Source organism: Sorex fumeus, unplaced genomic scaffold, assembly GCF_029834395.1.
Source record: "Sorex fumeus unplaced genomic scaffold, SorFum_2.1 ptg000039l, whole genome shotgun sequence".
Classification (NCBI taxonomy): domain Eukaryota; kingdom Metazoa; phylum Chordata; class Mammalia; order Eulipotyphla; family Soricidae; genus Sorex; species Sorex fumeus.
In genome coordinates, this window is record NW_026606096.1 from 1,513,183 (window position 1) to 1,538,206 (window position 25,024).

At 58.0% G+C, this 25,024-nt stretch overlaps 1 protein-coding gene across 14 annotated transcripts in view; it reads left to right on the forward strand.

Moving 5' to 3' along the window:
• Positions 1-24,746, forward strand: part of NFASC (neurofascin) — a 174,727-nt gene extending 149,981 nt beyond the window's left edge. For 7 of the 14 annotated variants that reach the window (XM_056118921.1, XM_056118927.1, XM_056118924.1 and 4 more), the window contains 8 exons: positions 62-235; positions 2,173-2,187; positions 6,901-7,137; positions 10,013-10,129; positions 11,301-11,453; positions 18,214-18,345; positions 20,548-20,617; positions 24,424-24,746. In XM_056118921.1, the coding sequence (XP_055974896.1) occupies positions 62-235; positions 2,173-2,187; positions 6,901-7,137; positions 10,013-10,129; positions 11,301-11,453; positions 18,214-18,345; positions 20,548-20,617; positions 24,424-24,655 (1,130 nt within the window). In that variant the 3' untranslated portion in view covers positions 24,656-24,746. The remainder of the gene's footprint in view (positions 1-61; positions 236-2,172; positions 2,188-6,900; positions 7,138-10,012; positions 10,130-11,300; positions 11,454-18,213; positions 18,346-20,547; positions 20,618-24,423) is intronic. The other 7 variants (XM_056118929.1, XM_056118931.1, XM_056118932.1 and 4 more) reach the window with 2 other exon arrangements.
• Positions 24,747-25,024: the final 278 nt, after the last annotated feature.

Sequence of the window (25,024 nt, forward strand, 5' to 3'; positions counted from 1 at the left end):
AGTGGACAGTGAAGCCCATCTGCATTGCTAATGTCCGTTCCTCCGGCCTGTCTCTCTGCAGTTAACGGGACCAAAGTGGGGAAGCAGGTGGTGGAGACCTTCTCTCCCAACCAGACCAAGTTCACAGTGCAGAGGGCAGACCCCGTGTCCCGCTACCGCTTTTCGCTCAGTGCCAGGACGCAGGTGGGCTCCGGGGAGGCTGCCACTGAGGAGTCCCCAGCCTCCCCGAACGAAGGTCAGTGCTGCAGCCGCCATGGGGATCAGATAGGCTGGGTGAACGCAGAGATCTAGAGACATGGTGTCTGGGCATCCTTGCTCCCGAGGCCACTTTCTGGGGCTGTGCAGACCCTGGAGCACCCTTCCCCACCTCATCCACCATAACCCTATGGGATCAGGTCCTCTGGGTGCTGGGCAGACAAGCCGGCAATGTGTGCTGCTTTGGATCCCGGTCGCCACAGGACGGCATTCCCCTCTCCTGTGGGGAGCCAGGCACCTAGTGACAGCGAGATGAGGAAAAGCACACTGGGAGTGGACACGTCCACCAGCACCAAAGACCAGCGACAGCCTCACTTAGCTGGAGAGGCAAGGCTGCTTTGCCCTGGGGGGAGGGGAGGGGAGGGGTCTGGCTCATCCCCTCTTTTCCCACAGCTTACAAAGCTGATAAGCAGGGAGATGTGCTGAGATTGGAACCCCCTGCAAGGAGGATGAGGGCTGTAGCTTGAGTTTGCCAGTTGTCGGAGCTGTCGAGCTGTGATGGGAAGGGGAGGTGCAAAGTCCTTAGCATCTCCCATCTGTCAAGCCCGAGAGGCGCCTCTTGAGAGCTCCACAAGGGGGAGCTCCAGGCCTACTTGCTTTGTAAAGGCTTCCGGGACCCTCTCCGGGAGACCGTCTGGGACCTTGTAGACCATCTAGGGTTCATCTGTCCATTTCCCAAGCAACCACCATAGCGTGCCAGACGACACTTCCATAGGCAGGTTAGGAAGGGAGTTACAAGTAGCCGCTTCCTCCAGGCAGCCGGGAAGGTAGGGCTCAGGTACAGAGAGCAAGGCTGTGTATGCCCCAACAGAGGCTGGTCTGTCCGCAAGGAAGTTGTGTTCTAAGGCCAATCCCCCAGCTCCCTCCCCCCAGTGCTCTGTGTCCTGCAGCCGCACCTGGCTGGAAGGGCCTCTCCCTCTGCAGGAGAGCCCCAGCCGGGCACCCACGGTAAGTCCAGCTCCAGGAGCGGCTTGCCTTTGCCCTGGCCCTTGCCACCAGAGAAGCCTTCAGGCCGCGCTGATCCGAGAGAGCAGGAGGAAGGATGCTCTGACCCCCTTCTCCCTGTATCTCGGCCATTGTTCAGCCCCCTGCACAGTTGACCGCGCCTGGCAGACCTTTGGAGACGTGGCCACCATATTCGCCTTTTCTCGAAGGCCAGGCAGTGCTGGTGTCACCCTCTCGAGCATTTCATGCCATGGAGGGTACAAGAAAGGGCCTCTTTTCTCGCCACATCTGTGCCCTGACACTGACCACCATAGAAACAAAGCCCTGTTGTCCAGCTCCAGAGGCCACCCAGGGAAAGTTCGGTGGCCCCAGAAACGGGACAAAAGAGACCTTCTTCTCCACTTCGGGCTTTGCAGCAAATTCAGGGGTCCTTCCAGGGTGCCCCCGCCGTTGAGTTTCTTACTTCATCCAGTACAGCTGGTGGCGAGCACGGTGCCTTGTCCCAGGCTGAGACGGGGCCGGGTGGGGTCTGCCACCTCAGCCCCATTCCTCACGCCCAGCAGCTTCTCCAGGGTAAAGAGGTCACCCCTTTGCCCCAGGGGGGCATCCCCACTCTAGTCCACTACAGCACATGCCTCCGGGGGCACCTGCCTGCTTGGCGAAGTCCAGCCCAGCCAGGCAGGCCCTGTGATGGGAGAACGGGCCTCTGCCAGGGCGCGGTTGAGGGGGTGTGGGGGTAAAGCCGCTTAGAAGGTCTGCAGGGCCCAGGGTTTCAGTAAAACCATGCCGTGCCCCAGGGCTGCTGAAATGACCCCTGAACACCAGTTGGCATTCTTGGGGGAGGTGGCCAGCACCTTGTCAGGCTACAACCAGAAACTTCGCGCGTGCCGGGCCCGTGGTTTCACCTGTGCTCTCTCTTCTCTTCTTCCCTCTCATCCTTTCTTCCTCGCCATCTTGGGGGCTGTTCTGAAGCTACTCCAACCGCAGGTACCGTACCAGCAGCGGAGGTAATGGGCACGCCGCGGGGCAGTGCAGGCAGGGCCCGCCGGGGCAGGGCGGGGACGGAGCGGGCGGCTCGGGATGGAGCATGCCGGACTCCCCCTTTCAGCGGCGGTGGGCTGCCGCAGAGAGCGGACACCCCCTTTTCCCGTCTTGCTGACGGGGGCTCTGTCACAGGCTGCCGTCCCTGAAAGGGAGCAGTCCAGGGTGAGCTGCTGTGCATGGGGGGCCCCCCGCATGCTGCATATGGGCATCTGCTCTGCCACCGGCCCTGGGCCCCGGTCGGCGAGGACCACTCGACAGCCTGGGCTTGTTGAGTCCAGCTGTTCCAGGGCCTGGAGCCCTGTGCATGCCTTGGTTGAGGCCCCCACAGCTCGTGGGAAACTGGGCTCTGCAGTTGAGAACAGTGTCCACTCCTGGGTGTGGGAGGTAGATGTCCTTTTGGCGTGAAGCTGGGCAGGCGGACCCTGGCTCCAGAGACCCCATCAGTGCTGTGGGTTGGAGGAGCACCGAAGGGTGCTTGACTACTTGAGTCGGTCCCCAGGCCGGGAACCCTGGGGCACCTTGCCCTGCTGTCTTCTGTCCCTGTGGTCACTGAGAGCAGGGTTATCCTGGCAGTTCAGAGACTGTGGCAAGGGGCCTCCTGCAACCACCACCAAGATCCAGGCTGCAGGGGAGATGGGAGGGGGGAGGCCTTGCCCACTGGTCTCCTGCCTTCGCTTAGTTGCCTCCCTGCCCCCCTCAGGTTCTATTTCTGTTGCACCCGCCGCCTCCTGCTCATTCCGTTTGCCCGTCGGAGCCGTGGGTGCTGTGGCACCCTCCTTCCCACCCCTGCTCCTCTCCATCCCTCTCCCACTAATCCAGGGGAGTCCGGCCCCCCGGCAGGCTCTGAACTCCACTCCGGGCAGCAGAAGGATGTGAGGACTGGGGAGGAAGGGGGGGCCGTGTGGGTGCGGGTCACATGGCCTGGGCTGGGGTAGCTGGTGCTCCTGGAGCACAGCAGGTGACGGGGAAGGAGCCAGAGAACCTGGGGCAAGCTCCTTGGCCGGAGCCCCTCTGCCCACGCCTCCCCACCCCCCAGTTCTGGCACCCCAGGACGTGAAGCAGGTGGGCCTGGTGGCAGGGAGCCAGCCTTGACCAGGGGAATCTCTGCCAGTCGGCGCAGAGCTGTAGCCAGGACAAGGGCATGAATCCCAGCACCCACTTCCTGCTCCCCTTTTAGGGAAGGGTCTGGCCCCATCTTCTGTATAGAGCATGCCACAGGGGCAACTGTGTCCCCGTCCCGTTTCTGACGTAGCCTGGTTCTCACTGCTCTCTCCCCAAGTCCTTCTCTCCAAACTTGGGCATTTCCTCCAAGACAGGTCTGTTCCTGGGAACAGCATCCCCTCTCGGGTGTGTGTGTGTGTGTGTGTGTGTGTGTGTGTGTGTGTGGCAAAGCCATGGTCCCAGGCTGGCTGCCCATCTGCCCAGGCCATCTGGGATCGCCCAGTCGTCCGTGTGCCATGTGGACATTTTTGGACTGCACCCTCCACCTGGGAATGTCTGGAGCCGCCGTGCTAGGACTCACTGCACCCTTCAAATGTGGGCCAGCTCCAGCAGATCCTGGAGGCGGGAGGGATGAAGCTTGTACCTTCCCCTACTCTCTCCATCTCCCTCTGGGGTGCTCCCGAATCATGGAAACCCCTCTGTCGGCCGGGATCCCCTCCGGCGGGCAGCCGACCACAGTGACTGCTGCTGCCTCCAGGGAGGACTCCTGTGTTCCAGCTCAGGTCAAGGCTCCCTGACTTCCTCCCCCAAAAAGCTCCCTCATTGCCATTGTTGAGGCTGGAGGGTCTATCCTCAGTTCTGACAGGGGTGGTTCTCCAGCCCACAGTTTCCCCTGCAAGGGACAGGAGGGGACAACATGGCCCAGCAGTGTCTGTCCAGGCTGGGGCAATGCCAGGTAGAACCCCACCTCTGGACCTTCGTCCCCTTGCAGCCTCACCCTGGCCTCGAGGCCAGCATGGGCCCATCACATCCCACTGACCTGTGCGCCACCCAACCCGTCCCAGCTTCTAATGACTCACTCCCCTTTCTCAGAGCTCCCCCTTCTGTGCTCTCGGCCTGTCCAGCTCCATGACAGTGGCCACAGCCGTGGTGAGTGTGAATTGCTGGCTGGGACCTCAGCCAGCCACGGCCAGCTGCACTCTCCCCTTGAGGGATGTGGAGGAAGCACCTTCCTCTCCCTCCTGCCGTGTCCCCCTCACCAGCTCCTAAGGCTTGCCCCACTCCGAGGAAAGGAAGCAAAGGGGGCCATCGCAGAGAGAAGCGCTTCCTTCCTGTCCTGAATTGTTGCTTGACTGCGTGCTCCCTTGGCCAATTCTCACCTGTCCACACCAGCATGCTGGGAGCCTCTCTCTAGCCCGATCCCTTGATTTCTTCCTTCTCGCAGGGCCACAGATGTGGGCTGGTCCCTGGCAAATGTGAGGGGGGCATCTCTGCTGTGCGAGGGACCAAGGGGCCACGTGGGGGTGAGGGTGGTGTGTATCACTGAGGAAAGCCAGCATTGACTAGGGAAGGGAAGGACACGCTATGCCAAGGAAGGGAGGTGGAACCTCTGCCCTCCGCATCGGGGTGTTGGGTCTCCGAGTGCTCTTGACCTTGACGATGCCTCCCAAATAGCAAGGGGAAAAGGGAACTATGAAAGCGTTGGATAAGGAATAAAGCAGAGCCACCTGTGCAGTGGACACGGTGTCCTGTCCTGTTCCTCACAGTGGCACAGAGCAGAGACAAGGGCCCCCCTGTGTGTGTGTGTGTGTGTTTGTGTGTGTATGTGTGTGTGTGTCCAAGGTAGTAGAGCCCATCTGAGTGGAGGACATGGGGGTTGGGGGAGTGCAGTGGACACAACTTCTCTGGCACCGAGCTTACCCCAGGCCTGGCCACGGTGGCCTGAATACACCCGGGATAGTGCCCGTGCGGGGACAGCCCTATATGGCCTGGCATCTTTAATTGACTGGGCATTGGGAAGTGGCCCAGCCCACTTGGGCCTTGCCTAGGAATCCCCAGAATACTGCCTGCTGTGCTCCTGCGGTCAGCACCCTTGGCCCAGCAACGCCTTTGATCTCACAGGGAACGAACAGCAGGGAAAACTCAGGGAGATGCCCTCGTCCCTTGGGGGGACCGTGGGGCAGGCCTCCATGAGACTTGAGGCCCCACGGAATGACCGTGCTGTGTCTGTGCTGTAGTTTCTCATTCCCCCAAGTTAAGCCACCTGCCTGGCACCCCACCCGGTTACCTACTGGCAGGGATGAGGGATGGTAAATAACATCCCGAACTTTCGGAGATCTGCAGAGGATGGTTTATCCCTATTCGTTGAACGTTATCTGCTTATGTCTTCAAGTTCCTGCCAGCCTGTTAGCGTTGGCACTGGACAATGGACCGAGTTTATACCACAGGAGGTGAAATGCAGGGAGGCACTCTCTGTCTCTCTGTCTCGGTCTCTCTGTCTCTATCTCTCTCTGTCTGTCTCTCTCTGTGTCTCTATCTCTCTGTCTCTGTCTCTTTTTATCTCCCTGTCTCTGTCTGTCTGTCTCTGTCTCTCTGTCTCTGTCTCTCTCTCTGTCTCTATCTCCTCCCTGTCTCTGTCTATCTTTGTCTCTCTCTGTCTTTCTGTCTCTGTCTCTCTTTTTTATCTCCCTCTCTCTGTCTCTATCTCTCTGTCTCTGTCTCTATCTCTCTGTCTCTCTTTATCTCCCTTTCTTTGTCTCTCTCTATCTCTGTCTCTCTGTCAGTCTCTGTCTTTCTGTCTGTCTGTCTGTCTGTCTCTCTCTCTCTCTCTCTCTCTCCCCTCATTCTCACTCTGTCAGCTTTAGCAAATATCGGGACTAGACCGAAAGGCCCAGGGAGCCTTCTGGAAAAGAAAGTTGGTCATAACGGAGTGCGTAGCGGAAGCCCACCCCGCACCCCCTGCCTCAGAGGCAACTTTGGGTGGGAGAGAAGCAGCGAGCGTTAGCCCCGATGTGAAAGGGAGGCTCACGTGGGAAAGATCCAGGCGTGCGCATGACTCAGTCCGGTTCCCTGCGGGCTGAGCGCAGAGCGCCCGCTGCCAGCATCAGCCTCTTCCTCGGCTTGAGGCTCGCACGCAGAGAGAAAGGACTTGCCTCCCTGGCTCTGTGCGTCCTGCAGAAAGGAGGCCGAGTGGGAGGGAGCGATGGCAGGAAACCAACAAGAACTGAGAAGGGGCCAGGGCGGCACCGAGGGCGGGTGGGGACCGTTGCCCCCTTCAGCCTGGGCCTTGCAGGGGCTCGGGAAGGTTGACGAGTGCTGCTTGGCGACACGCAAGGTCGTGGTGGGCCTCCCAGGGCTCCTGCAGCTCCTGGACTGGCCGTCTGGGCCCCTCCGAGGCCCCACTCCTGGGGCCTCCACGCCTGCCTGGGGTCCCAGCACGGTGGCGCGCGCCTTCCCCCCCACCCCCCCATCCCGCCCTGCTTGGGTGCATGCGGTGCTTCCCGCCACACAGCCACAAGAAGAAAATAAAACCCGCCTTGCTTCATTCTCTTCCGTGCTCGTGGCTGCGTGCTCCCCGGACAGTCCGCGGCCTAGTCGCTCCTGCCCGGGCGGCTTCCAGCCCCTCCGCTTCCTGTCTTCCCAGGGCTGCCTGCCATGCGCGGGAGCCGCGTGTCCAAATTAACCGGACCAGGCTGTTTTGCGTTTCCCTCTCAGCTCCTCCCACCTTACCCCCGACTACCCCTGGTGCCACGGGCACCCTGAGCAGTACTGACGCTACTGCCACTGCCACCACTGCCGCCACCACCACTGAGGCCACCACAGTCCCCGTCGTCCCAACCGTCGCACCTACCATCGCCGCCACCACCGCCGCCGCTACCACCACCACCACCACCACCACCACCACCACGGAGACGCCTCCCTCCACCACCAGGACTGAGATACACGAACCTGGTACTGCCGCGTCCAGCTGCCTGCCCCTCTGGCCTGCCCTGGCAGGAGCGGGCGGGATGGGTACTCTCCCCCCCACACACACACCTCTCTTTCTGCTGCCCTGGAAACTCAGACATGACAAAGTCTGTCTGGCAGCCTGGAGGCACAGAGCCCCCCACCCCCAGCCCCTCTCCCTGGGTGGGTCTCTACCCTCTCCTTCCTTGATCTTGGACTGAGGTCTGCACCCTCAGACAGAATCCTAGGGCCCGGGTGACAGGCAGGCCTGCCTCCCTTCCATGCAGGGCAGTTGGCTGGGGACTGAGCATTCCAAGGAAGAATGGCAGTGGGGAGGTGTGCAGAGGGGCTGCTCTTGGCAGCTGCTCCCGTCACCCTGTCCCTCTCTAAAGGTGCTGCAGACTTTGCCTGCAGAGCTGGGGGGGTTCCAGGAAACGGCCTTTCAGGGAACCTGGAGGTGCTCTCTGCTCTTCCCACTCATGTTCCCCGCCCCCAGGCACACTCACGAAGGGAAAATTGCATCTTTTGGGGGCTCCTATAAGAATCCACCCCAGGGCTGCCTGTCTCCTGCAGCCAGCCCAGGAAAATCTGTTCTTCCAGCAAGAGCAGACACGCTCAGCAACCCGGCACCCCAAGGAACTGAGAGTCCTAGCCCCCAGGCAGGGGGCCTCTGGCCTGCAGTGCTCGCGGGCCACTGTCAGCCCTACAGGGCTGTGGACATGGAGCCTTTCCTGCTCGGGTCAGGTCCCCATAGCTTTTGCCCGGCTACTCTCAGCAGAGGTTGCCCTCTGTGCATGACGGTGGAGCTTGTGTTCTGTGGGTGTCCTTTCTGCAGTCGTGGCAGTAGTGGGCGTGAAGGGGAGACTGAGAGATGCTCGCAGCTGTCAGACCTGGGAAATGCAGGTACAGTGTCTAAATTCAACAGTGTGCCCTTGAGGGAGAGAAAGCTGCCCTCCACAGCTTGGGATGGGCATTCTCTGCGGTCACTCAAGGTGTCTTGTGCACTGAAATGGAGCAGTGTCCCACTTTAATTCCGGCTCGGAGGGATATGGAAAGGAAGAAAGGAGATGCCCCCTCCCCATCTAGACTCAGTTTCCCAGGAGATATGGCCTTATTCTCACAGGGATTGGATCCTGGTCCAGACTCCATGTACTGGTTGCCATGACAACACAAAGGCCGGCCTGCCATGTCTCTAGTCTTAGCTTGTAGCTGGAGGCACCACTAACATCCCCACTGCCCCTATCCTGGTAGAATGATCTTGTATGGCAATCATATCCTTTGCATCTCAATCCTGACTTACATCTTAGGACAGAATGTTTCATAAGTTGACTTCCTTAGGGATGAAAGAGGGCTTTGCATCTCTTCTTACCTTTTCTCTTTCCATTTCAAGGGCCCCCTGTTAGCAGGACTCCTTCTGCAGCCCTCCACCACCCTGGCAATTTCTCTGTCTGGGAGCGCTCTCCTGCCTTGGCCCTCTCTGAATATGTCCTGTCCCCAGTGGCCATCCTCTGACCCCACTCTGTGGCCATGCCGGCCTCCGACTGCCTCCCCCAGGTTGTTGGGATATCCCATTACTTGACTTTTCTCCTAGCTCTTAAGATGTTCATTCTGATAGCCCAATGTTGTGCGAAGGCCAGATTCTTTATTTCCAGGGTCCAGCAGACGGGAATCAGAAAATCAGTCCCCAAATCATGACTGATCACCACCAGTTCTCACTGTCAGAGCCCAAGGAGCTGGTTGGGGTGGCTTAAAACTCTGCTGCTGTCCCATTGGAGAATGCAGTGGGTCTCGGGCTGGCCTCTCCCCTAGTAAGAACCCAGCAACAGCTAATACATTAGTAGAGAAAGCATCGCTTTGAAGTCAGGATGAGGAGATCTTTTATCCCTCCCAGCCCTGCAGACACAGGCACATGTCAGATGCATAATGAATAAATTCAGCCCCAACGTACTCCAGTCATTTATTTTTGACGAGTGAGTTGGTGACAAGGGCCCCCTGGCATGTTAATAAAATATACAAAAGCCATACTGGCACTGTCTTTGAAATCCAAGACTTGATGTAGTATTCCACTATTAAATCTTTGTGGGAAATGGATTAATCAGACTGCTGGGACTCTTGGAAAATGATAGCTTTTGAAGATTTAGTGCCATTCTCTTGTCCACGGGCAATGGTTTCAGACACCATAGCCTTGATGAAGTGTCTCCCAGCTACTAGTAGGGACTCAGTAATGAATGGCTTCTGCGTGCTGTCCAGTCCCCAAGACTGGTTCCAAGGAGCCAATAGAACCAGATTCTTCTGTGTCTGGGTCACTGCTCTGCTTGGGCTTCCTGGCCCCAAATCCCCTTTAGATGAGTGATCCCAGGTCATCCTCCACACGAGGCGGGTCTTTCTGACCAAACGTGACCCCAGGGACCCCTCAGAGTGATTCCAGTGAGATCCTTTCTGCTTCAGTTTTGGGAGCCCCTTGAGACTTTGCCAAGCATGAGTCTATTCTGGCTACTTCCGGCCTCTCCGGTGCCCTCCCTGCAGGGCATCTGTAGTTGAGATCTCTCCCATCTGTGTGCTGATGGTGGGGCCCTCCAGCCCGCTCTTGTTGCAGTTCAAATCCAGAACAGGGGATGGGTCCAGGAAGGAGCCCAGTCAGGGCCCAGTGCAGCCCCCCACGCCCACTCTTGCCTCCCTGCCCCCCACCCCTGTGTGGACGGTCACCAGGTCCACCCGACACACCTGCTTCTGTCCCACCAGTGGGCTTTGGCCTGGCCCCTGACACAGCGTGGAGCTCAGTCAGGTCCCCTGCCCACCCCTTTCCCGTCTGTGTGTGTCTGTCTGTCCTCAGCGCTGCCTGCCTCCTCACCACTAACTCCTCTTCTAACCTACTCACCAGCCCCCGACGAACAGTCCATATGGAACGTCACGGTGCTCCCCAACAGTAAATGGGCCAACATCACGTGGAAGCACAATTTCGGGCCCGGAACTGACTTTGTGGTTGAGTACATTGACAGTAAGCATTGCTGTGCGGGTGGTGGTGGCGGTGCAGCGGGTCGGGGAGCAGCCCTTCCCGAGACCCCGTGAGCCCCCACGCTCTCCCCCCCCCCACACACACTCAAAGCGGGGCTGGCTCACGGGGATGGAAGCGGCGCCGTAAAGCCAGTAGATTAGGGCTGACCGTGGTGGGGAGCACTGGGGGCTAAGCGGCCTCCGTGTCCTGCTCGGGAGGAGGGCTCAGAGTAGACCCCAGGCCGGGCTGTGGCTCTATGGTGTCTGCGCATGCCTGGCATTCCTGAGGCCTGGGTTCGACACCCCCCCCCCCGCCCCCGGCACTGAAAAAGAAACAGTGACATCAGTTAAAACAGCTCCCAGCTGGCCCGGATTCCCCTCTGTAGGGATCTCCACTCCACTTGTGCTTTCCTACGCCTCCACTGGACATGGGGACCCTGTGTCCAGAACTAGGGAACAGCGTTGCTTTGTTCCCAGGGACGGCTGTGATCCACATTTCCAACACAGCCCCGGGGCCCTGGTCTGAGAGCCAGCGGCTTGAGGTGAGCTGCTTTGGCACTTCTGGATTTAGGGAACCAACCAGGCTCAGGCCCACTGGATGGCGGAATGGGCAGCCGCCTCCTTCTCATGACCCCTGTCCCTGTCCTGAGAGCTTCAGCCCACAGCGCTGTGGTGAGCATTTCAGCCAACACACTGGCAGGAGACCCGCCCCGCCAGCCCCTTGACCGTCCTGCAGAGCGGTTGGCCAGCTCTTGGCTCTCCATGCTTGAGGGGCTTCGTACCCTTAAGAACTCCCACCCCTGGTTGCCCTTTGGCCCCACAGTGGCGTTTGCTTTCCCGGGCTGTGAATTAACCGCCTGGCAGCAGTGGGTAAGCGGGAACCAGAACCAGAACAGGGCACCAAGAAGCAGCTCCATCCCAGCTAGAGAGAAGTGCCTGTCTACACTCTTGCCCTCATGAGGACGGGGCGAGTGCCTGTGTGAGGAGCGTTCATAAAACGCGGGCACAGGCACGGCGGCCAAGTCAGCCAGGACCGAAAGCGTGGGGGAAGTGGGCCCTGTGTGCCCTCTGCCCCTGCCCCCATGCTTCTGCCTTCAACAGGTGCCCAGGAACCTAAGCGCTGCCTCTCCAGCTCCCGGGCCTGCCTCTAGGCTGACTGAGGTTTCTGTCCCCAGGCAACCATACGAAAAAAACTGTCGCTGTTAAGGCGCAGGCCCAGCCTATACAGCTAACAGACCTCTTTCCCGGGATGACGTACACGTTGCGAGTTTATCCCCGGGACAACGAGGGCATCAGCAGTACCATCATCACCTTTATGACCAGTACAGGTGAGAGGGGACCTGGCTTAGCCATCCCCTACAAGCATGGGGCACTTCATTCTCATTCCCAGCTCCCTGCTTGTCTCTTCTCGGAATGAGGACTGGTCCCTGGCCCCAGCTTGCATGGCGTGCCTCAGCTCCCAGGAGGCCAAGAGGAGCCCAAGGTGCATGCACAGTGGAGAGGACCCCCAACCCATCCTCATGGGGCTCAGGAGGAAGCGGAGGTCCTGGGACCAGGACAGGGGAGTCCACGGTCTCCCCACCCCGTGCTGGAAACTGAAGGCTGGGTGCGTGGACGCACATGCTTCCTCCAGGTGGGGTCAGAGGATAGGAGCCTCCCAAGGGCCTGCCTAGAGATGTCCTCAAGAACCAACCCGGGATTAGCATGGATAACCCCCTTACCACTGCCATCTGTGGGAACTTCCATGTCGGGCACAGCTTTCTTTGTTCTGTTTGATTTGGGTGTCCAGGTTGCCATGGTGCTCAGTTGACCTTTGGGGCCGCTGAGGAGGGAAGGAGCTGGCCAGTACTTGACGGGTCCATCTGTGATTGGACTTCCCTGTGGGGGTGGGCATCCTCTTGGTGGTGGTCAGTGAAGAGGCCAGCCAGCCTCCACAAAGCGTTTGCAGTCCTGAAGTTTCTGCTGGTGGCCTTCTGGAGACAGTGGACTCTGTGTGCTGAAACTTGGGGCTAAGGACACAGGGAAAGAGGAAAGGACCCGCCCCTGCCCTAGGGATGCCATCAGGCCCAAGGGCAGTGGAAATACAAGCAGTAAATTAGAGAAACTTCTGAATGTTGGTCACAGATGCATTTCTCTTCCTATGTGGGGAATGCTGAGGCTGACAGGGGAGGCTGGCCCCTGAGACCACTGCCCTGCATAAGAAAGTATCCCTCTCAGCAGTGTAGGGAGCCACTAGGTTCCCCAAGGTGCCCAGGAGACCATGTGTGCTGAGAAACCAACTTGGAGTTTGTTGGGGACACACCACACAGGTGATCCAGCTCTTTGAATTGTATCTCCAGAATTCCCTTCTCTATTCTGAACTAGAGTCTAGATTATTCACTTGTACTATAATATTGCCCCTCCCCCACATTGTTAAACTTTGGAAACTATTAAAAAATTTAAAACACACAAAGGAAGGAAGGAAGGAAGGAAGGGAAAGAAAAGAAGGAAGGAAGAAAAAGAAAGAAAGAAAAGAAAGAAAGAAAGAAAGAGAAAGAAAGAAAGAAAGAAAGAAAGAAAGAAAGAGAGAGAGAGAGAGAGTATCCCTTCAGGAAGTCCTCCTAGAATGGGCCTCCTCCTTGCCCCAAAAGGCCCCCTGTTCTGTCAGGTCGGGGGCTGCCTCTTGGAGCTGGCCAGACCAATGAGGCAGGCTGTCTGAGCGAGACTCCTGGGAGCAAGCCAGGAAGCTGGACCATCAGACCCCATCAGGATCCCTGGCTTCGCCCATAGTACCTACATTTCATTTCACTGCACTCCAAACTTGAGCCCAGCACAGAAGTTGGAAACAAAGGGGAACCTAGGTCCATCCGAGAGGATGTGGCAAACTCCTGCTTTCTGCTTAACTGTTAGTGCTGAGTCCTGGCGCTGGGGTGCAGCTGAGGAAGACCCGACCTCCCCACAGGGATTCTGAGCCTGTTTACACACCACACGAAGTGGTGTGGGCTGATGGTCTGGGCCTGGAACCACCTGCCTCCTCCGAGAGGCTTCCTGAGATGGCCTGCTTTCAGAGAGAGGCTCTCGGTGCTTCCGGGTTCCTCCAAGTCTTCTCAGGGCCAGAAGGGGGATTGGCGTGGAGGATGGTGTTCTGCGTACAGATTGGCTGGGATTTCTCTGTGCAGCCACACCGATGAGTGCCCTTCCGAAAGTTTGTGTCCCCAGTACCCACTAAAGTACCCTGTTCTGGGCCAGAGAGATAGTACCATGAATAAGGCGCTTGTCTTGTAAGCAGCTGACCCAGGTTTGAATCCCTACACTGCGTATAGGGATGCCAGGAGTGATCCCTGAGCACAGAATCAGAAGTAAACCCTGAGTACGACAGGGCGTGACCCCCCCTAAATAGAAAATACCTTATTACCTTTAGTGGGGTCCAGAGCCAAGTCATGAATGACCAATGTTTGTGAGCAAAGTGTGTCACACCACTGGTCCCAGGTCACCCGTTAGTCCACAGAAACACACACCTTGGCCCCCAGGATGCCCCTCAGCTCTTCCCTCCTGGCGCGGGAGGTGGCGCACATGACAGACTCTGTAGGGCTGGAAGAGGATGCTAGAACCCTGGTGCTGGGTAGAAGCCCTGGTCTGGAGTGGGGGGAACTCGGCTCTGTTCTCCTGTCTCTACTTCTGAATGGCGCCGGGTCCTCACTCCGCGTCATCAATGGCTCTGGAAAGCCGTGACTTGAAGGGACCAAAGCTGGTCATGGCATTTGAGTTGGTGTCATCGGGATTGTCATTCTTCAGCTATTTCTCAGGAACTGGTGTTCAGGACCCTGTTCTGTCACACCAGCTCCCATGGCTGACTTCTGGGTTCAAATACTCAGGATTCAAGCTGGAAGTGACGGGTGTAGTCAGCCAGGTGGTGAATTGCTGGTTTCTGGGGGGGGGGGTGTTATGAGGTGCAGTGGGCATGCACTCCAGCTCTGGGCCAGAGGCAGAGGGGGTGGCCCCTGGTGGCCCCCTGAGCGGGTACAGTCTGGTTCCCCTGCTGGTTCCTGCACCAAATACTCGTGTAAATGCGCTGGGTCTGTGAGTGTGGGCATGTCTGAGTGTGGAGACTCCAGCACCCCTGAAGGCTGAGTGTGTGAGGGGTATGGCGGCCAAACGTCACTTCCCTGGACCCGCTGGGTGCTGCCTCCTCTCAGCGTCCATGCCAAAGGGCCACCTTGTAAGTGAGATTGTGTCCTGAGTTTCCCCTGGTGCTTGAGAAACTAAGTCATTCTGCCGGGGAACAGTCTGACCCACTTGCTTGCGATCCCACTTGGATTCGAGTCCAGACTCGACTCATGTCCAGCTTGACAGAAACTTCTTGGACTTCGTAAAGATAAGGACAGAATGTCACACTGGAATGCCCCGTGGTGCTCTCAGGAGTGGCAAGCTGTGAGAGAAAGGCACCCTGGGGGTACATGGGGAGATGTGAAGGTGGGACCCTCCACCCCAGCACAGTGCCCCGGTGTGGTCAGCCCAGAGTCCAGGTGACTCCTCACTGGCATTAGAGGAAAATCTAAAGCACTGTCCCTGGACAACCCCCCGAGGATGACGTGGATTTCTGATCAATTAGTGCTCATTGATGTCAGCGCTAGGGGCTCAAGGAAGTCCTTGGTGGCTGAGGCTTTGGCACTGGAAATCAAGACAATGTGGAATGGAATGAACAGGTGCAATCAGAGGCAAGAGAAGGGAGTGGGTTGGTGGAATCAGACTAAGGGGGGAGGGGGGAGGAGGGAGTGTGAGGAGGGAGGGAGAAGAGCAGCAGGGTGGGGAGAGGCGCTGCTGGCAAGCTTGGGACCCAGAGGCCAAGCCCGGTGTGCTCAGAGCTATAGGTGGCCTGGTGATAGGATGCAAGAAAATCACGTGACACATCCCTGGAACCTGGCACTGGAGTGGCACGACAAGGGGGACCCTCTAGAGTGGAGCAGGAAGGTGGGTGTGAGGGACATTTGGGCTGTTTTTTTGTTTTTGTTTTTTTTTTTGGTTTAACGAGTGATAGCACAGTGGTAGGGTATTTGCCTTGCACGCAGCCAGCCCGGCCGAGCCAGGTTCGATTCCTCCGCCCCTCTCGGAGAGCCCAGCAAGCTACCAACAGTATCTTGCCCACGTGGCAAAGCCTGGCAAGCTACCCGTGACGTATTCGATATGCCAAACACAGTAACAACAAGTCTCAAAATGGAGATATTACTGGGCCCACTCGAGAGAATCAATGAACAACGGGAGGACAGTGTTTTTTTTTGTTTGTTTGTTTTGCAGCCACACCCAGTGTTGCTCAGGGGTTACTCCTGACTCTACACTCAGAAATTACTCCTGCTGGCATTCAGGGGGACCATATGGGATACCAGGAATCGAACCAGGGTCAGCCATGTGCAAGGCCAGCACCCTCCCCGCTGTACTGTGGCTCTCGAGTGAGAGGTGTTTTGGAAAGGGAAAGACCCATCTTTCAGGAGGGCGAGGCAGAAGTGCAGCAGGTGAGGCCAGGTGCAACTCCCAGAGGCTGGTTGTCTGCATCGCTGTGGAGGTGCAGGGCAGGAAAGGACACAAGAGGACCGAGAGGAGGCCAGCGGAGAGTCAGGCCCACGCAGAAGACCAGAGCCCCGGTGGAGAGGGGTTTGATCGGAGAAGTTCCAGGCCTGGTGTAAGACAGAGGAAACGTGAGGGTTTCTTAGTAGGTGTAAAGGCAGAGAGGACAGCAGAACACGAGATCTCAGGGAAATGCCCAGGGCCAGGCCTCCAAGAGCCCTGCAGAGTCAAGAGCAGCCCTGTCTGGGCACAGGGAAGGCTCTGGGGCTTGGGGCGAGGACAGCTGCTGGCTCAGGAGAAGACGATCCGAGGAGCAGAGAGGAGTCAGAGGGTTGGGCTGAGGCTGGCCTGGGGACAGGAACATCCTGGAACGCCCAGGCTGCCCCTGCCCGTGAGAGCCAAAAATGCGTCACATCCTGAGGCATGAGCTGACCGTTGAGCTGTGCACTGGGCCTGGACTCCTAGGAGGCAAGTGGAGTTTCGGAGGGGGGGGGTGGCGCCCCACACATCAAGCAGCTAGTGAGTAAACCAAGGGGAAGCTCCCCAGGGCACCGGTGCTGAGAGACGTGAGCCCAGTTTCTCCCGCGTGTGTGTCAGGCTCTGCTGCAGGCCAGAAGGAGGGTAGGAGGACAGGGTAGAGAGCAGAGCACTGAGTAGGCAGCCTGCCGGCTCTGCAACCTGAGTCAGTCACTTAGCCTCTCCATGCCTCAGTTTCCTCATCTGTAAAAATGGGACAGTAATAAGAGCCCTCACCTCCTGAGGCCATTGTGAAGATTAGATTAGATCCTGGGGGCCAGGGACATAGTTCAAAGGCTGGGACATAGACCTTGCGTGCTGGTCCCCAAATTCAATCCCTGGTTCCTCTGTGGCATTTAACCATTATTAGGCTAGCTCTGCTAGCCAAGTGTCACCCAGAGTGGTCCCCGTGTTGTCCCCAAGCACCGCTGATGCAGTTCCCTCGGCCTCTTGCCTTCCTCATCCCCAAACGATGTGAGGCAAAGTACTTAGAGAAGGGGGAGCTCACGGAAGGTGCTGGCGTCCTATAGTCCTGATACAGCAAGTGGTCCCAAGGGCTGTGATGGATTGGGAGAGCAACTCTTACTGGCCTGGTTCCCCAGATGGTCGGGGCCTGTCTGGGGAGGTGGCATCACCTGGGCAGGAGCAGCAGCTTCAGAGACCCTGGGCCAGGGGGAGGGCAGTGGTGGACAGGCGGGGGGTGGGAGAGGTCTGCCCATGCCCAAACCTCCCCCTCGAGGCCCAACAGCCTTGGTTTCCATGGCAATAGCTGGGGGAACAGAGGGTGTTTCCGGACACTGTGAGAAGCATTGACGGGTTTGAGCGGGGAAGGGAGTGCACCCTGAGGGAGTGGGCAGAGGCCAGCGGGAGCAGGAGTGGACGCTGGCCAGGGCTTCCCCCCGTCATGCAAATGGGTGTCGCTGTTCTTGTGGGACTTTCTGACAGTCTCCGCCAGTCATCGAGACCCTCCTGGGTGCAAGGTCTTGGCTGAGTGCTGGAAGGTACTGAGAGCAGTCTTCCCACCCAGGAAAGTCAAAGGGTGGCACAGCTCGCCCCTACCCCATAAACAGTGAGAACGAAGGCCCGGGGCCCCATGAGGAGAGGCCCCTGTGCCCACCTGACCCCGTGGACTCTGCATCTCCCAGTGGTCCCGCTGTCCCAGGGCCCACGTGCTGGCTCCAGCATGACTCTGGATCTTTCCTCGGATCCTTCCTCACCAGAGCCTTGGTTTCCATGGCAGCTGATTCAGGGGGCGTCGCTTTTGTTCTCTGATCCATAGAAAGCGAAAGGGCAAGTGGGCCTCTGCCTGCCCCACACCCTTCTTGAGTGTTGCCCGAGCCTCGGCTCGTCCTGTGACATCAGCCCTGGAGCTCCGGGCACTCCGGCCCCCCCCGCACACCTTCAGACCAAGTGTCCGTCCGATTGGCTAGGTTTCCCCCACTCCAGGCAGAGGTGACTGATGGGAAGGTGAGGTGTCACCTGCCGCCCGGGAATCTCTGTGAGTGGAGGTGGTACGGGAAAGACGCTTAAAGGCACAGTGGCCAGTACAGGGACATAGCCCCACTGCAGGGACAAGAGGAAGCGATGGGCATCGGGGGCCGGACTCTGCAGGAGCCTGCTGGGCTCGGGCCATGCTGGGTTCTGTGCCCCCATCCCCCATTTACACCCGCCCATACGGCTCCCGTTTCCCTCACCTGGGCTCTTTGCGGGGAATCAAGTCCTTGACCAGCCTCTGACTCTTCCTCAGCCCCCTCCAGGCTGCAGCCTCTGGTCGGCACCGACACCACGCCTGGTGCTCCAGGATCTGTTCCACCTCCTGCTGCTTATTCTGCTCGCTGGACCCTTCCCTCTGCCTCTTTTCTCACCTCTGACGACTCCTCTTTTATTTTCTGAGTTCTGGCGGCGGGGTAATAAGGCCCGCGGGCTGCTGGGCATCAGCAGGACCGTGGTCATGCCTGGGCCTCTCCTCACCTCCCTCTCCTCCACCTCCTCCTCTTGCTCACTCCTGTGCTTCCGCCGCCCCTTCCCCAGCTTACACCAACAACCAGACCGACATCGCCACCCAGGGCTGGTTCATCGGGCTCATGTGCGCCATTGCACTTCTGGTCCTGATCCTGCTCATCGTCTGCTTTATCAAGAGGAGTCGAGGGGGCAAGTATCCAGGTAAGTGGTGGGGGGACAGGCAACGGGGACAGGTACCTTGGTCCCCTTCCGCATCCAGAGTCTCTGGCTGTGGGCCCCGCCCTGGTCTCTGGGTCATATGGTGCTCAGGCCTGTTTCGTGCCTCGTCCAGCCACCAGCCAGCACTTGGCGTCACTCACATTCACTGCCGTGGATGCAGAGGGGTGGTGGGGAGATCTCGGCTTCTGCCATAAATGGTCTCCGTCCCTTGACTCACCCATCTGCTCCGTCAGCCGCTGCTTTCAACCCAGGTCCCCATAGGATCCTGTTCCAGAGTGCAGGCAGGATGAGAAGCTTCTCTCTAACCCGCTGCCTTGGGGAAGGGACTGCAGGGGGTGTCTCGGAGAGACTCACAAGCCCCTCCACGGGGCACAGAACAGCCAGAGGCGCGTGTGCTTCGAGAAGTGGACTGTTAGTTCTCAGGGGCTCCCCCACGTCAAGGGCAGGGTTTCTCAACAGGGGACCCTGTGGACCCTCAGGACCACGTAAGGGGCCAAATGGAAAACCGTGGAAATGGGGGTGGGGAGGCATAGGAAGGCCAGAAGGGGCCATGGTCAGTAAAAGGCTGAGAAACGTTGCTCACAACCTCAAGGCCCTCCAGCCCAGACAAACCAAGGTCAAGGTCAGGACCCTGATGCTCTTGTTTCTGAAAATATTGATTGTTTCCAAGCAGGGACAAGAAAGCCATCTGTCTGTGGCTGCGGGCGGGGGAGAGTGGAGGGTGACAGGAGACAGGATGAAGGATGGCCTAAGAGTGAACCCCGGGCAGGGCTGCAAATGAAATTGCTTCCTGTGACCCATCCCCCCAGAGCTCCGTGACCAAACACTCCCCCAATACTGCCGGTCCCCATCTCTGCAGACAAGGCCTCTGTCAGGTGTCCCTGGAGCCCAGCTCAGAAGCAGGGAGATGCTGTCAGGCCCTCAGGCCCCAGAGCGGATACTTACCCTCTGAGTGAGGGGGTGACACCCAGGCGGGCCAGGGAGTTCTGGGTGTGTGGTGTAAGCGTTCGTCCCCTCCTACCTACTGTGGGACTGAATGTGTCTTCTCTGTGAGAGCAGGCTGAGTGTGGGGAGGTGACCTTCAGTGGGTTCACTGAGTCCCCTCCTCCCAACTCCAGGTGCCCCCAAACACCTGAAAAAAAATCAGAAAAAAAGCCAAACCTTACCCCAAACCTTCCTTTGGCAGAAGTGGGGTGCCTTTAACACCTTTCTTGAGGCTTCTTTTAGTCTAACTTTTTTTCCCTCTAGCTAGAGTTAAGCCCTTGAGGCTTGAATTTACGCCAGCCGCCAGCCGGGTAGTAGCATTGTCCTCCCACTGTTCATCAATTTGCTCAAGTGGGCACCGGTAACATCTCCATTGTGAGACTTGTTACTGTTTTTGGCATATTGAATACGTCACAGGGAGCTTGCCAGGCTCTGCTGTGCGGATGGGATACTCTTGGTAGTTTGCTGGGCTCTCCAAGAGGGGCGGAGGAATCGAACCCAGGTCGGCCGCGTGCAAGGCAAATGCCCTACCCGCTGTACTATTGCTCCAGCCCTCTACTGCCACCTTACTGCCACCTGGGTAGTAAGGTGACTTATTCCTTAGCCTCTCAGTCTTCCTCGCCTCAAATGGGGGTGACTATCCAGCCTTGTACATCGAGTCCTCCCACAAGTCGCTGTCCTGTGTCAGGCTCTGTGCTGAGCACGAAGGAGCCTGGGTGGGAAAATCCATCTTGCCCTCAAGGACAGGTCGGCTGGCGCAGATGGAAGGTTCCTGCCCTGGTGTTTGTGGATGGTGGGAGGCATCAGGGCAGAGTCCTGCACTGCACACAGTGAGACCACAGAGGTAGGGTTGGAGGGCCCCTTGGCCAGGAGCTTTGGGGAAACAGTGCCCCACCTTTAAGGAAAGAACAAGTTTTCTGTGATGGGCCCGAGAAAAAAGGCACAAAACCTGTCCTAGAGACAGTCCCGGGGGAGGCTCTGTCTGGGGTTCTGACAGCCCTTACGGAGAGAAGGTGGGAGTGGGGTGAGGTGCTCCTGTGATCTCTGGAGGCGTGAGGAAGAACAGGATCTGGGAAGCTGGAAAAAGCGAGAGGCGAGAGCGAGGAGGCCCCAGGTGCCATCCCTGGACAGCATCTCTACTCAGCAGCTAGGGACCCACTCACTCACCATGTCCATGTCTTTGCTTCTCTATCCACCAAGTGCGAGAAAAGAAGGATGTTCCCCTGGGCCCTGAAGACGCCAAAGAAGAGGACGGCTCCTTCGACTACAGGTGCGTGAGGGCCGAGGCGCCTGCTCACATAGCGCCCCCTCCTGGCAGGCAGTTCCTACTGCACCCTTGCCACCCCCATCCCCTGGGCTTTTACCTCTGTCCCTTAGGGCCTGCTCCTCCTGACTGTGCCCAGCAGAAGTATCCTTACCTCTGGGGAACTTCGCTGGTCACACAGCAGACAGCATTCCGCTCATTGGACACATGTCAGGTTTGTTTCTACCGTGGCTCCCTTTTCTGTGAAAGGAGCTGTTTAAAGTGCCACCCTGCTCACGTACCACCCTCCCCTGAATCTAGGGGCTGGGGAGTTCAAGAGGCTCAAAGGGCACTTATCAGTGCTAGGCCATGGGCTCAGGAGCCTGAACAAGCCCACCGGGCTCCCCGCTAGGCTGGGATGGACGTTGGCATCTGGCTCAGGGCTATGGCTCAAAGTGCGGGAGCCCTGCCCATGATCCCGAACTCGGACTCACCCAGGATGCTGGTGCTGAGCTCGGGCAGCCCAGGCAGCTGCTTCTTCCGTCTTGCTCTCCATTGCACCTCCCTCCCCACAGCCTGGGACAGGACTAGATCTGTCTGCTTGATGATGGGCACATTCTGAGTCAAGGTACGATGATGCGGAGTGGGTCACAGAAGCAGCGTGGGCAGGAAGCCCCCACTCCTACCCAGTACTCCTGAAGCAGTGTCATTCTGAGGTCATTCTAGCCTCTTCTGAATTCTGGATCCTGCCCCGGGCCTCTGCTATCTGCCCATCAGTAGCCTGGCAGGCAGGCTCAGATCAACGGGCAACTGAGCTGCTGCCCACAGAAGGGTCTGCCTGGTGGCTAATGGACCTCGTCCCCCATCCAGTCCCCCAGCCCTGCGAGCCCCTGAGAGCAAGCAGGAGCCCCTGTCCTTCCCTTCCCTGGCTGTCAGCACTTCTGCTGGGCGCAGCTTCCCCAGGCTGAGAGCTGATCTCTGGCTTCAGTCCCAAAGCCTCAGGCTTTGGATCCCCTAGACCCTTAATGCAGCACATGAGAGGGGCAGAGACTCCTCAAATATGGGCCAGGAGCGTATACTTTACCCTAGACACCAGAATTGCAGCTCCCTCCCTCAACCCTGCCTTAAGACATGAAGTTAAATATACCTGTACCAGCTGCATGATGAACACACCGCACTCACATGCACACACATATGCACACACACATGTACACACACATGCCCACAAATGCATATGCACACACTACATGCATACACGCATGTTTAGACATGCACGCACACGTAAACACACAACATACACTCTACCCCACAGCTCTGCTAGACTCCGGGGATGGGATGAGGGTCAGTATCCTTCCATCCTAGAGCCCCACTTGAGTAACTGAGGGAAGGTGTGAAATGCATATACCAGAGGAGAGTTCCTAGAGGGAAGAAAAGAGTGTAGCCCCCTTCAGTAGTGCCAGGCCACCCCCCTGATGAGGCTTTCCCTGCCTTGCTTCCTCTTCTGTTCCCTGTTCCTGGAGGGCTTCTAGGTGCACACTGGGATTGGGAGCAAGCCCCCAGTCTACTTGCTCTCAAGCATCTTTTCACAGCAAGCCAGCAGCCCCTTTGTGTGAACTAGCTCGACCCCTGCCTGGCTTTCCCCCAAAGATATCCTGTGCTGTGTTTCCTTGTACCTCTGGGGTATGAAATTCTGAGATTCAGTGGGCACAGCCCTTGGGGTCCTGCAGGGGTGCTGTGAGAAAGGTTTGCAGGAGGGGTAACGGGACAGAATGACCAGAGTGACAGAAGGGGTGATAGGTCTGAGAGAGAAAGACAGGAGGGGTGACGGGTATGAGAAACACTGACACGAGGGGTATTGGGTATGAGAGAGATTGGAAGGAAGAATGATGGGCATGAGAGACTGACAGGAGAAGTAACGGGTGAGACACACTGACGGGAGGGGTGACAGGAATCTGAGAGTGACAGGAGGAATGACAGGGGTAGAAGAGAGACTGACAGGAGGGGTGTCAGGGACATGAGACAGACTGACAGGAGGGGAGATGGGTGCTGTGAGAGAGACTGACAGGTGGAATGGCAGGGGTATGAGAGACAGGAGGGGTGACAGTGGTGAAGGGGTGATAGAGGTGTGAGAGAGACTGACAGGAGGGGTGTCCGGGGTACGGGAGATACTGACAGCAGGTGACAGGGGAACATGTGAGGCAGACTGACGGGGTTTTAATGGAATGCTGTGAGTGAGGTGGCAGGAGGGGTGACAGTGCATGTGTGAGAGACTGGCAGGGCCAACACAGCCCTACCTGCGAGACCTGACTCCCACCGCTGGTCCCACTGCTGTGGCCCCGGAACTCATCTCCCTTCAGACGTGCACCCAGAGCGCCCTCCACACCCATACAGCTTTCCCAGAGACACACCCACACACAACACACAACATGCCCACACACCCACAGACACCCACACACATATATCCCAAACACTGTATACCCCCATACAAATAGATATCCAGAAATATACCCATACACACATACAACATGCCCACACACCCACAAACATGTCCACACACACATATACGTACAAACATGCTCACACAGACACATATCCACAAACATGACCACATATCTGCACTCATATCTAGCCATACACACAAAATACAACAAGCCCACACAAACACAACCACATATCCACACACACACACTACCTCACCCACATCCACACATACACATGTCCTCCCACACATACCCTCGCACCCCTGTCTACAAAATCCCATAACACCCCTCCATATCCACACACCTACGTATCCTCACCCCCCACACACCAACACACATCTATACACACCCACAACATATCCTTACACCTCCTGTGTATCACATACATACATATCCACATATCCACACCCTGCACACCTCCACCCACATACCCCCACACATAGACCCCCATATCCACTCACCCATGCACCCACAGATACCCCCCACACACCTTCTGGGCTACACACCCACAAATACATACACTTCCTGTGCTCAAGTCCAGGAGTAAGTACCAGAGCCAGGAGATGTAAGAGGAGCCTGAGCAGACCGCAGCCCACCCATTCAGGGGTCCCACTTCTGAGGGGCACAGCAGGCAACATTGTTGCAGCTCCACTGTCACTCCCTGGTCCTTTCCAAACCAAAGGTACTGAGCCCTCTGGTCCTTGACTTGCCCACGGGCCACCCGCCTCACCCTGTCCCACTTGTCTCTGTGTGCAGAAAACCAGACAGTGAGAGAAAGAGCACCACAGTGCAACGGGATGGGGGTGGGGGACTGGGGGTCTTTTCCAGGCCCAGATCTCACTCTCGGCGCCAGTTCACACTCTCAATGGGTCCCAGTGAGGAGGGAGGGCTGAACCAAGGCCGCGAGCCCGGAGGCCTGCCTTCCCATCATGCTCTTCCTTTCTTGCCTGCTCACACCCCAGCCTTGTGGCATCACCCCAGAGCAGGAGTCTCAACTCCACACCAATCTGCCTCCTTCCCTTGGAAAATGCTTTTTGTTTTGGTTTGGTTTGACCCACCCAACAGTAGCAGTGCTCAGAGCTTGCTCAGGGTTCACTCCTGGTGAAGCTCAGTGGACCATCTCAGGTGCCGAAGATCGAACCCGGGTCAGTGCATGCCTGGCAATTGCCCTACCCCCTGCTGCCTCTCCAGCCCTCTCGGTCTCACGTTCCCCTCTGCGGAGTCGCCTGCACAGGGAGGGGAGGTGGGTGCTGACCTTGCCGTCCTCTCTGAGTACCGCCTGGCAGGATGGTGCCATCCCACACTGCCCCGGGCAGGCCGGCCGGTGGGTCCTGACCTCTGACTCTCCCACAGTGATGAGGACAACAAGCCCCTGCAGGGCAGCCAGACGTCCCTGGATGGCACCATCAAGCAGCAGGAGAGTGACGACAGCCTGGTGGATTATGGCGAGGGTGGCGAGGGCCAGTTCAACGAGGATGGCTCCTTCATCGGCCAGTACACGGTGAAGAAGGACAAGGAGGAGACAGAGGGCAATGAGAGCTCGGAGGCCACGTCCCCTGTCAACGCCATCTACTCTCTGGCCTGACGGAGCCACCCGGCACAGCCACTGCTCTGCAAACAGGGCAGGGGAGAGGGGAGACGAAGCCGCCACAGACCTGCTGCCAAACCACTCCAGGGCCATACAACGTGGGGGCGCTGCCACCTGCCACCCAGCTCTCCACCAGCCCCCTCCCGGTGACCCACCCAGGTGCCCCCGTCCGGGGGTAGCTGGTGCCAGGGCTGACTCGCAGGAGGAGTGGGTGCTTTGCTCAGCCCCTCCGCCCTGGGCCCCAGCACACACGTGCCGTCTCTGTGGGCTTGGGTCCTTCTCATTGTCCTGATTCTTGCTTTGTGCACCTCCAGACCCAACCTGGCCAGTTTCTTTTCTCTCCGAAGAAGTGACCCTGGACCCAGA